General features: G+C 40.4%; 1 protein-coding gene across 6 annotated transcripts in view; it reads left to right on the top strand.

Annotated features, from left to right (window-relative positions):
• Positions 1 to 13,794, top strand: part of LOC116330188 (chemokine-like protein TAFA-1) — a 123,997-nt gene that overhangs the window by 94,859 nt on the left and 15,344 nt on the right. For 5 of the 6 annotated variants that reach the window (XR_005613006.1, XR_005613004.1, XR_005613005.1 and 2 more), the window contains exon 3: positions 7,972 to 8,112. Coding sequence is in view for 2 of the 6 variants with exons in the window: in XM_039611879.1 (XP_039467813.1) it covers positions 7,972 to 8,112 (141 nt within the window). In the remaining 4 variants the exon portion in view is untranslated. Of the gene's footprint in view, positions 1 to 7,971; positions 8,113 to 11,178; positions 11,257 to 13,794 lie in introns of all 6 variants that reach the window. The other variant, XM_039611880.1, reaches the window with a different exon arrangement.

Genomic DNA, 13,794 nt, shown 5'->3' with positions numbered 1-13,794 from the left:
AGGTGACAGAAATGCTTTGCTGATGGTGAGCCGGTGATTACTGCTCTTTGCCGCTGCATAGATTACAGTTGTCGAACTGCAGCTGAGCAAAGGTGTAGTGTAAAGAGGGGTTTTTTTTCCATCTGGTGCTGACATTGTTACAAGTACCTTAATTTTTCTGTCAAAAAATGTCTAATTCAGTGTGATCAAAAGGCTGTCAGTTGCCAGCTTTCTTTGTCACTCTGAATATAAAAAGCAACTGTCACTTCCCGTGAACTTGAAGCCTTTAGGTGTTGCAAAATAAGCTGTCATGCTGCTGTGACCTTGAGAATATGCACAGCAAGACAGTCATCCATCTATCTACTCTATGGGTTTAAAGCAGACAAAGTTTTGGCTCCTTTTTAAGCCTTGGTATTAGACAGATGTTTTTAAACTATATCAATATAGTTTCAAAACATTTATGGTCACATACTTTGATATTGCACTACATTTCTTTCTTAAAGCCCTTGTTTACATGCAACTCGTGTCTCGCATCTCACTCGACGTCTGACCTGGCACAGGGAAACACGATAGAGGTCCACACTGCCAAAAAACATGGTTAATAAAATGAAAACAGTTTAATTGCTTTAAAATTGTTCACACTTTTAAAGGTCAGATAGTGCGCAACAAAACCATGTTATTTGTGAAGAACAGCAGAAACACATACCATCCATAAGTGAAGGCACTTCAAATGTTTTTCCACCAGTTTCATCAATAATGCCATAAAGTACAGTGTGTTAAATTTTGTTCCCAGTTGACAGCCTTTAGTGCTTTTGTTGCTTATAAACACTCAACAATGAAATTTTATATATATATAAAAATAGTGAGATCTACAGATATATATTTATTGTCTAGTTTGTAAGCTACGTAGTCAAGCTACATAGAAATCTGTTCATTTTTTTTTTTTAAACCTGCTGTGATCTGTAAATCTGGGGTCTTTTGTTTACATGACATACTGTAATGTTAGTGTTTCCAGTGATAATCTCAAAAAAACGCATGCCTGTAATTATAAAAGAGACATAGAGACATAGTACTGTACATGTATTGATCTCTGTGGTCAGTAATTTAAGGTCCCAGTTGTAATACACATTGTACCCTACAGGATTCACATCCTGGCTCTCGATCTAAATTCACTCCTCATTTAACCTCAAACTGTCGCGTTCATAGTAATTCATTTATATTTTAAATAAACAGTCACACAGTCCAAAGCCATGTAATTAGTGGGGTTAGGTTAATTGGTGATTCCAAATTGCCTGTAGCTGTGAGTGTGCATGGTTGTTGGTCTTTGTGTGTTAGCCCTGCGTCAGAGTGCCAACACATCCAGGGTGTATCTTGCCTCTTGGTAGCTGGGATAGGCTCCAGCCCCCCCGTGACCCTCATAAGGGCCATGAATGAACGCATTGAATGAATGAAAGAATGAATTGTCATCTGTTAAGCTATGTTTCTGTCATATTTAAATACTTTTTTAAAAACATAGATGTTAGTGATGATGTTCGCTCAAAGTTTCATTCATACTGGCCCATCAGATATATACACATCCATACACTGCGATCATTACAGTAAGGTAAATGTTGTCTGTGTCATGTGCCATTTTTTTAGTGTAATCTTTTCCATGCTCTCACCTCTGTCAGGCACACACAGGGTGGATGGGAAAGAAGACTAGCTAATTGGATGATAATGAATTCTTGTTCCTGTTGTCTCTGTTTCTTGTCATATTTGAGTTTTAGTTTCTGTTTTGTGTTTTATCCAGTTCAATATTAATATTTAGTTCCCTCTGTGTTTCTCTTTGCCTTTCTGTTGCGCATTCTTTCATTGTGAATATTTATTTTCATCTTTCATGTGTCCTTGTGTCAGTTATTATTTGTTCATTTTCTGTTTTACTGTGACAGTTTTTACTGTGAGCTATGAGTCAATTTGAGCCTGCCTCCAGCATCCTGCCTTTGGGTCCACACCTCTACACCCTCCACAACTACACTTGGCTTTATAAGTGCCTTTCATGTAAAAACATGATGAGTGTAATTTTCGACACCACCTGTTCAAAAAGCTTAGACATGTGGACATTTTCAGCTGCTTGTAACCCTGTGGTGTACATGCCACATAACAGACTGTTACAAACACCCCCAAATGAAAGCTGCCTGTATGGACCCAACTAGCTAATGTTACAGTTGCTGCTGTGGAAAACAAAATTTAGTATATACTGTGCACTGAATTAAAAATGACATTTATTTAGTTTGAAAAAAGAGAGTAAGGATATGAATACAGAACAGAATAAGGAGCACTGAAAAGATAAAAATGTGATTTGGCTGATTTGCATCTATATCCTGACTTTGGGAAGACACCGTTTCACCACTGCAAACTCGGCACCTGAATGGTCCACAAGCCTAGAGAAAACTTTGTTTTTCCTTTTTAATGTTTCCCTGTCCTAAAGATTGTAGCATCTCACATATGGCTTTAAGCTACAACCAAAATGGACAAAAAAAAAACTCTACTTGGTTGAAAAATACCTATTTTTATACCATTATACAATTTATTACCATTCAGCCTAAAATAACAAAATGTGATTGATTGATTTTTTTATATGTATTTTTTGGCTTATATCAGACAGCCATACTCCTTCTAAATCATCTGTTTTTAGAAGAGAGTACCCATCCTTAAAGTCTTTTCTCTTCTGAAATTGAACATGAAATATAAGTAATAAAGTAGAACTTATATTCCCCAATTATTAATTTGTCCATCAGGGAAATAATTACAATATCTCATAACAGGCGATATGAGATATTCAAAATTATTTTCCCCAGCAGTAAGCTTGAGGTCTTCATCTGTGACAGGAGTAATTTTATGCTGTTTGACAGATGATGCAACCCGCAGTCCATTTCTGCAGAAAGTAAACAGCGAGTCAGTTTTGACCGGTTTTTACTTGTGGATTATTTCTGGCACTGTAACATTACACAAGCATTAGAAACTCAGGTTATATCGGACTAATGAAAAGGTTTAGGCTTGATTAACACTCAACACCATACTGCAATATAGTCTTAAAGACACTAGTTATTTTAGAAGCATTAAGGCTGCTCATGACTTATAACACAGAATACACAGTAGGAGTCAATCTCTAAACTATATATTCTCGTTGAAAAGAATATCTGATGTACTAACTTGGTGCATTTATACTGTATATCTGAAAAAAGTTATTTTATAGTTAACTTCAGAGTGGTTTCCACAAACATAAACTTTGATAACCAGAGGAAAAAAACTTTGATATGATCTATGGCTTCTTATCTTGCACTCCCATTCCTACTTCTCATATATATCTCTACTTTTTACAGCCTTCCTTCATTAACACCTCCTAATTGGCCATTGGGCTAAGCTGAAAACAATGAAGCATTGATTTCCTTAAACATAATCACCTCATCCACTCATTTAATGACTGCTGTCACTGTAGGCTGCCGAGAGAAAAATGACCGGTCAATGGTCCCATCGATACCCTTCACCTTCCTTCACCAAAGGCTAGAGTGCACTGCCACCCACTCCATCTTTGCAGTTTGTTTTAACCCCTTTAGTTGCCTGACAGGCTCCAAGCACTGCATCCATCACAACCACAGTCTTAAGTTGTTCTGATCCCACATTGCACCAGAACACACACTGATTACTACTGTGCACGTGAGCAGAATAGATCTGTTATGAAATACCACACAATACATGCATCAAGACACAAACCACCAAATTTATACGTAGATAATAGACGGTCGTTAACCTCACCCTGAGCTCTTAGTTACCTGAATGGCAATATGGCTTGTCCAAATGGCCATTTGTCGTCTAAGTGGCTCTAGTGACTGGCCCAGAAGAGTAATGAAGCTGCTCTCTCCTCCACATACCAGATGCTTCATCGTGATCATGCTTACTGTTGAGCTGGGGGCTTGCTGGAACTCGCACCAAAACATGCTTGTGTGCATGTTAGGGATATTTGTTCAGTATGTTCAGGAAGTAATCTTAGAAATGAATATGGTAAACATAAAACACTAAATGTCTTATATTCTTTCACAGGTCTAAAACACACAGCCATATTCCACCAACATCACTTGTAGTCATTTTGTTTTTGTCTGCTTTCCTTTTTGTTTGGCTTTGCTTTGTCAATCAAATGCCTTTGCGGTATTGCTGGTAATTTTGTCAGTCATACTATATTTTGTGTACCACATAAAAAAAATCACAGTAATGCACTGTCCTTCCAGACAACAATTACTTTTTAATTTCTTTTACTGAAGGTGCAAAACAACTGTGAGAGCCAAAAGCGTGTTATATACTATACTATGGATTTTTATTGCAAGCAATTGATAACGCTCAGATTTTTATCTGAGTTAACATATCTTCAAAATTCATCAACTGAATTGGGCAAAAGTTTCTACTGCATCCTGCCCTCATGGTGAAACAGCTGTCAAGATGATTCTTTCCAACATCTGTCCAGGGCTGAACTTTTCTAAACAAATCCCAAAGACAAAATGTAAAAATATGGTCATACAGCACTGCCTCATTGGTCATTAAAAACCAAGTATGTATGATTATAGCTGACTTGCATGGGTACGACAGTTTAAAGTCTACAAAGACAGCTTACAACATTTAGATTGGCACTCTGCAACAGTTCATGTCCAGCTGTTTTTTAATCTATGACTAGAATTGTTGGTTCATTGGCAATCTGTCTGTTTGATCAGCTAAATAATAGCCATATTCAATTCAATTCGATTCAATTTTATTTATATAGCGCCAAATCACAACAACAGTCGCCTCAAGGCGCTTTATAGTGTACAGTAGATCCTACAATAATAGATGGAGAGAAAAACCCAACAATCATTTGACCCACTATGAGCAAGCACTTTGGCGACAGTGGGAAGGAAAAACTCCCTTTTAACAGGAAGAAACCTCCAGCAGAACCAGGCTCAGGGAGGGGCGGGGCCATCTGCTGGTTGGGGTGAAAAGAAGGAAAACAGGATGAAAGACATGCTGTGGAAGAGAGACAGAGATTAATAACAGATATGATTCGATGCAGAGAGGTCTATTAGCACATACTGAGTGAGAAAGGTGACTGGAAAGGAAAAACTCAATGCATCATGGGAATCCACCGGCAGCCTACGTCTATTGCAGCATAACTAAGGGAGGATTCAGGGTCACCTGGTCCAGCCCTAACTATATGCTTTAGCAAAAAGGAAAGTTTTAAGCCTAATCTTAAAAGTAGAGATAGTGTCTGGGAAGCTGGTTCCACAGAAGAGGGGCCTGAAAACTGAAGGCTCTCCCTCCCATTCTACTTTTAAATATTCTATAACTATATATAAATTCCATTTGTATAAAAGCTGCCTTCATGATCTCGTTATGCAACTTAATCTCTGCTGCTGCTGACTTCCTAAGATGAACTGTAACTTGTATAAAAGCAAAGTTCAACATCGACAGGATGTCTTTCAATTGGCTTCACTTGGCAGTTAGATAAGCAGACGCACAAAGGTGGTTATCAGATTAAACCTTACAGATTGAAATTGTTATTCCATTCTGCATTATAGGCCTACAGATTTAGTTCTTATTCAGTGATGTTGAACAGCCTGAGAGAAAGTAAAGACTAAATAATCTATAAAAACAGAATTCAAGGGTAGGGTCTACGTGCAAATTTAAATTAAGGACGAAAAGTAAAAATAGGCGTTCTGTTTTAGGATCATACATTAAGTCTTATGGAACAATAAAATTGTGTTTGCAGCCAACAGGAAACAAAAAACCTCGCACACATGCACAGGGAATAGAGTTCCTGCTAATAATCTGTATTTATTACTGATGCTCATCAGGGAAGACAAAAACTGTAGATCCTTTAGACCTTCTTGCTAGGATTGATCTTCCGGGAATGATGATGCTGTTGTTTTCTAAAGAACTGTTTAGTCCTTAGGTTGGGATTTTGGACCTGTTAATCCCTAATCTGTGCTGGAGTAGGTTAGGACTGCAGCACAAGTTACCATGGCAATGTAAAGTAAACCATTTACATGATACTGAAAACCCAGAGTTAATCCTGATATTACCTCACTAAGCCCAAATCCTGCTTTGTGGTTCCTGTGGCCTTGCATGTTCACGGCTCTCCTTGATGTTGAGCTATTATTTATTTCAGACTTTCTTCCCTCCTCATTGGTGCTCAGTTTGTTTGTTTGTTTTGTATTGGTTTGGGTTTTTTGGGCGGGGTTTGAGAGTCCTAGAATATACACCCTTCCATGATTAAATGAAACCGTATAACCATTTGGGATAAATGGTCCATTTCCTTACCTAACAAAGTCACAAAGTGGAGAAACAATTAATTTTAACTGTACTTCCACTGAACAACTAAGTCCAGCGACACAGATCAAGATCATTCTCATCACATTCAAATAAGAGATGTGAATATGTTAGGGTTTACTTTGGTAGTACCTTGTCAGAGGTTTTCCACTGAAAGTCTGGTAGCGCTAACCTGCAGATCATGTATCGTATTATTGGTGTATATTCTATGACGCAACATTAAATCCTCTCTTATCTAGCGATCTGCTTTGACTTAAAAGTAAGTCCGCAGGTCAGGAAACTCTCACTAAAATATTCAACAAGGCAACACATCGTGAGGATTGGGGTTTTAGCAGACTCGAGGGATTGTTCTCCTCACTTTTATAGTCTGTGTTCTGCTTCCTCCTGCCTAGAAATATCAAGACAACAAGCACGGAGAGAGTGACATTAATTCTGCACGACAGCGCGGTCCAGCAGGACTGCAAATGTTTGCCTTTTAATCCAGATCTCATCGGCCTTTGGTCTGGCCAAGGCAGACATTGATGGGAATGGGAGAAGAAAACTGTTGCCAAACTTGTCTAGGCTGCTGGGAACTCAGTTCTGTAATTCATGACCCGAGCCATTTCAAACATTTGCACAACCAGCCCAGCCAGAGACACGCACACACCGGTGATTGTCATGCCAGCAGAAGCAAGTGCATCGTCTGAGCGCAGCAGGATGTCCTCTTTAAAACGCCGTATCGCCCACAAAAATAATGCGCAGACAAGATTAAATGTGGCATTTGGTTGTCTCCCTCTCCTTCTGCACTCTATCTGTTCTATTCTGGATATTGGAGAGAATAAGTTAAACTCTCCTCTCCTCTCCCCTTGTCCTGGGATGAGCTCCAGTTTAATTGCTGGACGCTGGTGTCTGTTGTGGTGCCTGTCAAAAGAAGATAAAGAGTTTTTCCTGGGGCGTAAGGAAAAGGGAGAGCAGTGATGGAGGGCCTCTCTCCTGCAGCTCCGCTGGCTGCATTAGCCCCACGCTTTATAATTGTGTGAAGGGGGCACTTCCAGTGGCTCTCTCATTACTCACCGGTATGCCAAGTCCCTGGTATCCAGACACACCTTGTCCTCTAGCTTTCTCTTTCTGTCTGTCTCACTCATTTTAGGATGTCCCTCAGCTCCATCACCCCCTCAGCCTCCCTATTGTTATTTTGACCTACTACTGCTATTGGTGCTTATCACTTTCGCTTTCCACAGACATACCCCTTTGTCAGACTGGGACCTATTGTTCAGCACTTGCCATGACTGATGTCACCTATACTTTGGAGTTAATGCTTTAGTGTACTATTGCCTATTATTGTATTGGCACAGTCATCAGCGTCAATCATGTGCTGATTGGTATGAAGTGAGAACAGTCAGCACCAAGTAAGAGGCAATTAGATGGCGTTATTGAGATGCCTTGAGGGCTAATTTTCTTCATATACTTACGGTAAAAGTACCCAGTGATTGTATTGCAGCTCCCTACACAGGAAGTCCATCTTTTATTTGCATTGTTGTTGCTCGTTTGTGATTTTAAGTTCAAACTGCAGTGAGTTAAGGACACTTATTACATGGTTGCTTCAGATAGTTTACTGTTAAACGTTTCTTATTAACATCTCACATTTACTGACAGGGTGTCTTTTCAATCTCTCTCCAGAGGGTGGTACGTGCGAGGTGATTGCTGCCCACCGATGCTGTAACAAGAATCGTATCGAGGAGCGCTCTCAGACAGTCAAGTGCTCCTGTTTACCGGGGAAAGTGGCCGGGACGACACGCAACAAACCCTCCTGTGTGGATGGTGAGAACATCTAACGTCTTTTAAACGTATCTATAAATGCTCCTCTGAGAGACAGTCCTTGTCCATCTGATACCTGTTCTAGCAGATATACGACTACCTGCACTCTCCAAGTATAAATGACATCCAGAGACAGTACAGAGAGCATGTGTCCTACATGTGTGGCATTTCAGTCAGACAGCTCACGTTTGAAATGACTGCTTTCTTACAGGGGGAGAATACAAATATGATGCAAATAGAGAGTGAAGAGTAAACAAACCCCTTAGTCAACAGGTGGATGCTGGGGTAGTGCAGGGGTTGAAAGAGCAGGATGCGATGCAGGGCAGGTGCAGCACTGACGTGTCAGAGAGAGAGAGACGGGAAGATTCTGGGGCTTGATTAGACTGCCAATTTGGGAGGATTTGGCACGGGAAGAGTGAGGCATGTTAATGTGCATGACATAGTGCAGCTCAGGTTGCCTGCCTTGCCTAGCTGACAGGATCTGCTTCATTTTGCAGCAGCATATTTGCGGTACTCACATTATTCTCTGGTGAAGATTTTTTGTTCAAATAGTAAAAATGCCACAGTCAGTATCAGCCAAATTAGGAGATTAACAAATTTAGTTTGCAGAATTATATCACATTAAAAGTTACGCATTTCATATAAAAATTCAACTTTAGATATAAATCCACTACTTTATAATAGACCACATCAGAGGAGGCGGATGACTGACTGTTCTGTATTTTTACTGAAGTAAAAGGATAAATATACAGTTTCTACATAAAATAGTTTTTTTATTGTGAGAACTTATTATTATTACTTAAGAAAACTTCTGTTACTGAACTTTACTTATATATACAAAAGTCGTTTCAAATGTGAGATTTACCATCTCAAGTGTGACTGAGTTGTTTCACAGGCTTTAATAAGCACTTCAGATGAAGGCATACAGTATATTCAAACACAATTTCTCCACTTTCAAATGACAAAACTATGTTTAACTATTAAGAACCCAGTAGTGCAGTGCTGCTGGGCATCGCGGGAGTTGGACGATGATCCAGTTGGCCTGCAGAACACCTAAATGGAGAGAAATTTGCAGATCGCATTGCCGAAGGCATCTCAGACTGACGGAAATGAATAACTAATAAACAGAAGTCAGGGAAGCTCCAGGCTAGTGCACTTGAATTACCTCAGCCGAGAAAAACAATCAGGCATCGGCAGCTCCATGGAGAGAAAAAGGGGAAAAAAGCTGACAGGAAATCACAAGTCTGCTGAGACAGAACTGTGATGCCCCTTAATTCCACGCAGCTCATTTGTGGCTCCTCAGTTTCGATCTTTTCACCTTCACCTTCAGCTACGATCAAAGTCATGTGTCTGCCCTCCCGCAAAGAAGTGACACCAAAATATCTTCATTAAATTACAACGGGGGGCCAGACAGGCATGGACAGTGGGCCTCACAAGGTTAGTCAGCCACAGCTGAAACTCAGAAAGATCTTCGGATATGAAATGGAGCCACTCCTCTGCAGCATCTAGCAGACAAGGCAATCATTTTATATTAATGCAGATTCTTTCCCTTTTTTTTCCTATCCAAGGCCTGCAGCCTACAATACCTGAAAACCTTAATGTCAGACTGAGACCTTTCGTTACCGGCAACTACAAATTACACCCTAGACCTTAAGATAAAAAAATGTTAGCTGAATGCAGTGTAAAATGTGAATACAACTTCAGGTTTTTTGGGGAGGTTTTTTGTAGTAGTTGTTTTTTTTACACCGAGATGTGGAAATCCGAAGAAGTTTTCCACCAAAGCTGGACAAAGATATAATTTTTGTTTTTAAAAAAGTACAGACTGAGACACAGGGGTGAAGAAGAGGGGCTGGTGTAAACACATCATGCCTCTGTGCTTCAAGCTCCCACAGTGAGAGAATCCTTGTTGTTAGCGTATTGATTAACAAGCACTTACAGAAGAGGTGGTGATAAAAAATGGAAATGACAAGTCACTGAGCTGCACTGCTACAATATTGAGCATCGCTGCCCCTTTTGAGTGGTAGTGACCTGACCTTTTAATAATTTTACTTCCTTTATCTTGCCTCGCCTTCCTACTTGGATAATTTTCACCTGCTTGAAAGTGAATCCGGCTCAGTGTTATTTATTTAACACCTACCAGGGGATAAAGGCTGAAGGGCACGCAAAATAATTATGTGATTATTCATAAGAGCTCATTTGCAGTCGGAAGTGTCAGGTTCTGACAAACAAACACCATTAAATTGAGCTTTTTATTTCTTTTTCAAGTGTGACACAGGAAGGAGGAGGTCACTTCGTTCAAGGGTGTCGATTATCTGGAAAAGCTACACCTGAAAGTTGCGTGTTTGTCAACTTACCCCAGCAGGCTTCCAGTGCACTATGTGAGGGATTATAGACTTGTGGAGTCAGTGGCCTGTCCCTTCAGCATTGCACCAGCCTGGCCCAGATGGAGCTTTCTCCCCAGGTCCTCATGTTATTAATGTTCCATCCAGTTGAGGAACGATGTTGCTCATCTTGCCACCCCCTGGGGGACACCTGCTGCCACTGTACCATACACAGGTTATATATCCACAAAAAAAAAATCCCAAAAACAAAATAACATATAAAAAGAATAGCTAGTGTTCTGATATAATAAGTCAAAACCTTTAGAGGTCATTTGGTCTGGACACACACACAAAGCCCGGAGGAATGAACACTTCCTTATTTTTAGCCAAATTTGCAGAAACAGGCAGTCTCTCTGGCTCGCTGTATTATTGGTCATTAGCGTCAAACTCCAGCATCAAAGCCCACAGTGAAGATCAGTCCCATTGTCAAGTGTTTACTGACTTGTGGAGAGGGGCTACATGGGGTTATCTCAGTTGCTACTGGTAACTGTTGTGGCTGTTAATAATATATGGGGAAGTGAGGACAGCTTGCGTCACGCTCATTGGGGGTCTACTGTCAGATTATCCTCATGGTGGGAATTGATTATTAGTTTTGACAAGGAGAATTATGTCCCAGTTATGTCAGGGCCAACGAAGCTCCAAGTGAAGAACATCCCTTTTAACAAGTCAAACGCTCATATCTCTCCAGCCTCACCGGACCAATCACATGCACTCAGATTAGGAGCTCATCACTGCACCGCTGCCTTTATCCCCGTGTATGAGACAAGTAAGCCCTCAGCCACAGCACCCGAGTACACACTTACATATGCACCCATTTAATAAACACATGCATGCTGACGCCTAATTATGCATACGTGTGTATTGTCGTGTCGCCGCTGTAGCGGTACACTCATTCAGCGGGAGATGCACGCAGATGCCCGCTCGCTGCTGATCACTGGTGGGGAATGAACCCTTCTGTTTGGCTGCAGGCGTGTAGAGTCGAGCATAACAGGTTGTCATGGTACATTTGAGATACATCCTGGGGGGGACTACTTGAGGGGAAGGACAGTAAGTGCTGAAGTTTTTCTCTTTTTTTCACATACTTACTTTGTGAATTGAATAAAATCTTTTTTTTAATAAACACAGTAGATTAACATGGATACTTTGATACACTCTTTAAATCAATAGCATCTTCTCACAAGCGGAGCTGGTGTCAATATAAGCAGGAAGGTGGTTGTCTTCCAAACAGAGTACACCCATGTTGGCAAAGATTGTCCTACAAAAAAATAGCCAATCGGGACTGACTACTGCACGTGGTTGCATGGACAGCAAAGTCCAACCTGATGACACCCAAGAACAGCAAAGTCTTCCCGTTATAAAATCTCAGCTCCCACAGTTCAGGTCTCACTGTTTCACAGACCCCCTGCTACTGTAATTGTATGTGGTTGCCAAGACACGAACCTGCTGCAGATAGAGCCTGAGGGTATGGACAGAAGGAGCATATTAGAGTGTACTGTACAACAAAAACATCTTTCTCTTGCTATAACGCACACACAAGCAGACATAAGGCAAGACTAACAAACACTGAAATCCTCCTGGGTCAAAAAAAGATGTTTTTTTCCAGGAGGGGGGAGTGAAGATAATGATTGCAAAGAACATTTTCTCCTGCACTGTTGTCACATCCCACTGAGCTCTCACAGCACTGATGATGTGATTAGGCTCTAACCTGTAACCTGCAAGGAAAAGCATCTGACCCTGAGCTGAGGTTTAAAGGTCACCGTAGTTTTCTTCCTTCTCTAACCACTTCTCTCAGCTTTTTAAGCAACATGGCATCGCCTTCCTTGGTCTCACTATCAGAGTAACAAGTCCACAGTGAGCTGAGAGAAGGGACCCACAGCAAGATCTATGTCACCTGTGTGGGAGCAGCAGTCAGATTTTTACCCACATAAAGAAATGGAAATAAAAATGTACACGTTCACAGACAGAACCACGGAGTTACACTTACTGCACAGTTAAGTTAAGACACATGGAAATTAAATATTTAGATACTGCATTGCTTGTAAAATAGAGTAGTGATAGTGAGTGGAAGTTATTAAATACTGTAATTTAATGCCAGTTATGTCATAAATGGAGTAGTTTTAACCAGATTTACTCTGCAATACCGGCCCAGCACCTGCCAGTATTTCTGCATTAGGTTTTTATGGATGTTTGTACTTGTAACTGTGAGGTTTCCAGTTTCACTTGACTGGTGAAATGGAGGCGTGCATCATAGAAAATAGTTTGCAGCATTTATGAGAATTAATTTGAGTTTTAAAACCCGTGCTGAGAATAAAAACATGGAGACCCTGGACTTTTGGTCTGCAGGTGCTGCTGTGGCAGGGTGTCCATTACAAATTCAGAAATTCAGTAAAGCTATGATTAGAAAGCTAAACAATATTTTCTGAATAGCTAATCAAATCTTGGCACTCTCTTTTCAGAGAGGGGCAAAGATTAATGTAGAATAATGACTATCTGAAGCTGACCTCAGGTTCAGGGGTTCAAGTCTCAATCCTTCCATAATTATACAATTGCTTCATTTGTTTCATGCTCCTGTGACCCTTCCAGTACTTTACTGTGGCAAAATCCTCGCATTTATAACTCCATCTCATTAAGATGAAAGCGGGTCCTTTTAATTCTTTCAACGTGAGAGGGGGATAATTTGATCGACTGTTTGCTTGCATGCATGATTATATGAATGGATGATTGATTGGACATTTGTTTTGTTAATAGGTGAATATTCAGGGCACTTGAAGAGCACTGGTGTTAAAAACACACACACTCAAATGCCGGATGCCATCGCATTACAGATAGATCACGCTGCCCAAACTGCAGACGCAACCTTACAAAACAGTGTCAAAATTTAAAGTCAATTGCTTTCTTGTCCAGATTTTGATTGAAGGTTATTTAAGTTACTCATCTGGGGGGAAAAAAACCCCACTTGACATCACTGGAAAGCTACCGTTTTTGCTGTGATTAATTTAAAAAAGTCTGCCAAGCGAGTACAAGTTAAAAAACATTAACTATTCATTGAACCTACAGACACGTATTCACATTTTGACACCGACAGAGATCAATTCTCTTCCTCATTCGTCAAGGTGTTCAAACATTCTGCTACGTGGCAGGGACGTGTCAGCAAGTTCAATCCATCACAGAACCCGCTAACAGTGATCTGACAGATGCACTTGTAAAAAGGTCCATCGCTTCATGTTTTTCAATCAATTCAAGTCCCATTCTCAGTTGTTTGTCTATCAAAGCTAAAGACTCCAGCTTGCTACATCGCTGACAT

This window comes from Oreochromis aureus, linkage group 5 (assembly GCF_013358895.1).
Source record: "Oreochromis aureus strain Israel breed Guangdong linkage group 5, ZZ_aureus, whole genome shotgun sequence".
In the NCBI taxonomy this organism is placed as follows: domain Eukaryota; kingdom Metazoa; phylum Chordata; class Actinopteri; order Cichliformes; family Cichlidae; genus Oreochromis; species Oreochromis aureus.
Note: the sequence above shows the minus strand (reverse complement) of the source record. Positions and strands in the feature narration are given on the sequence as shown.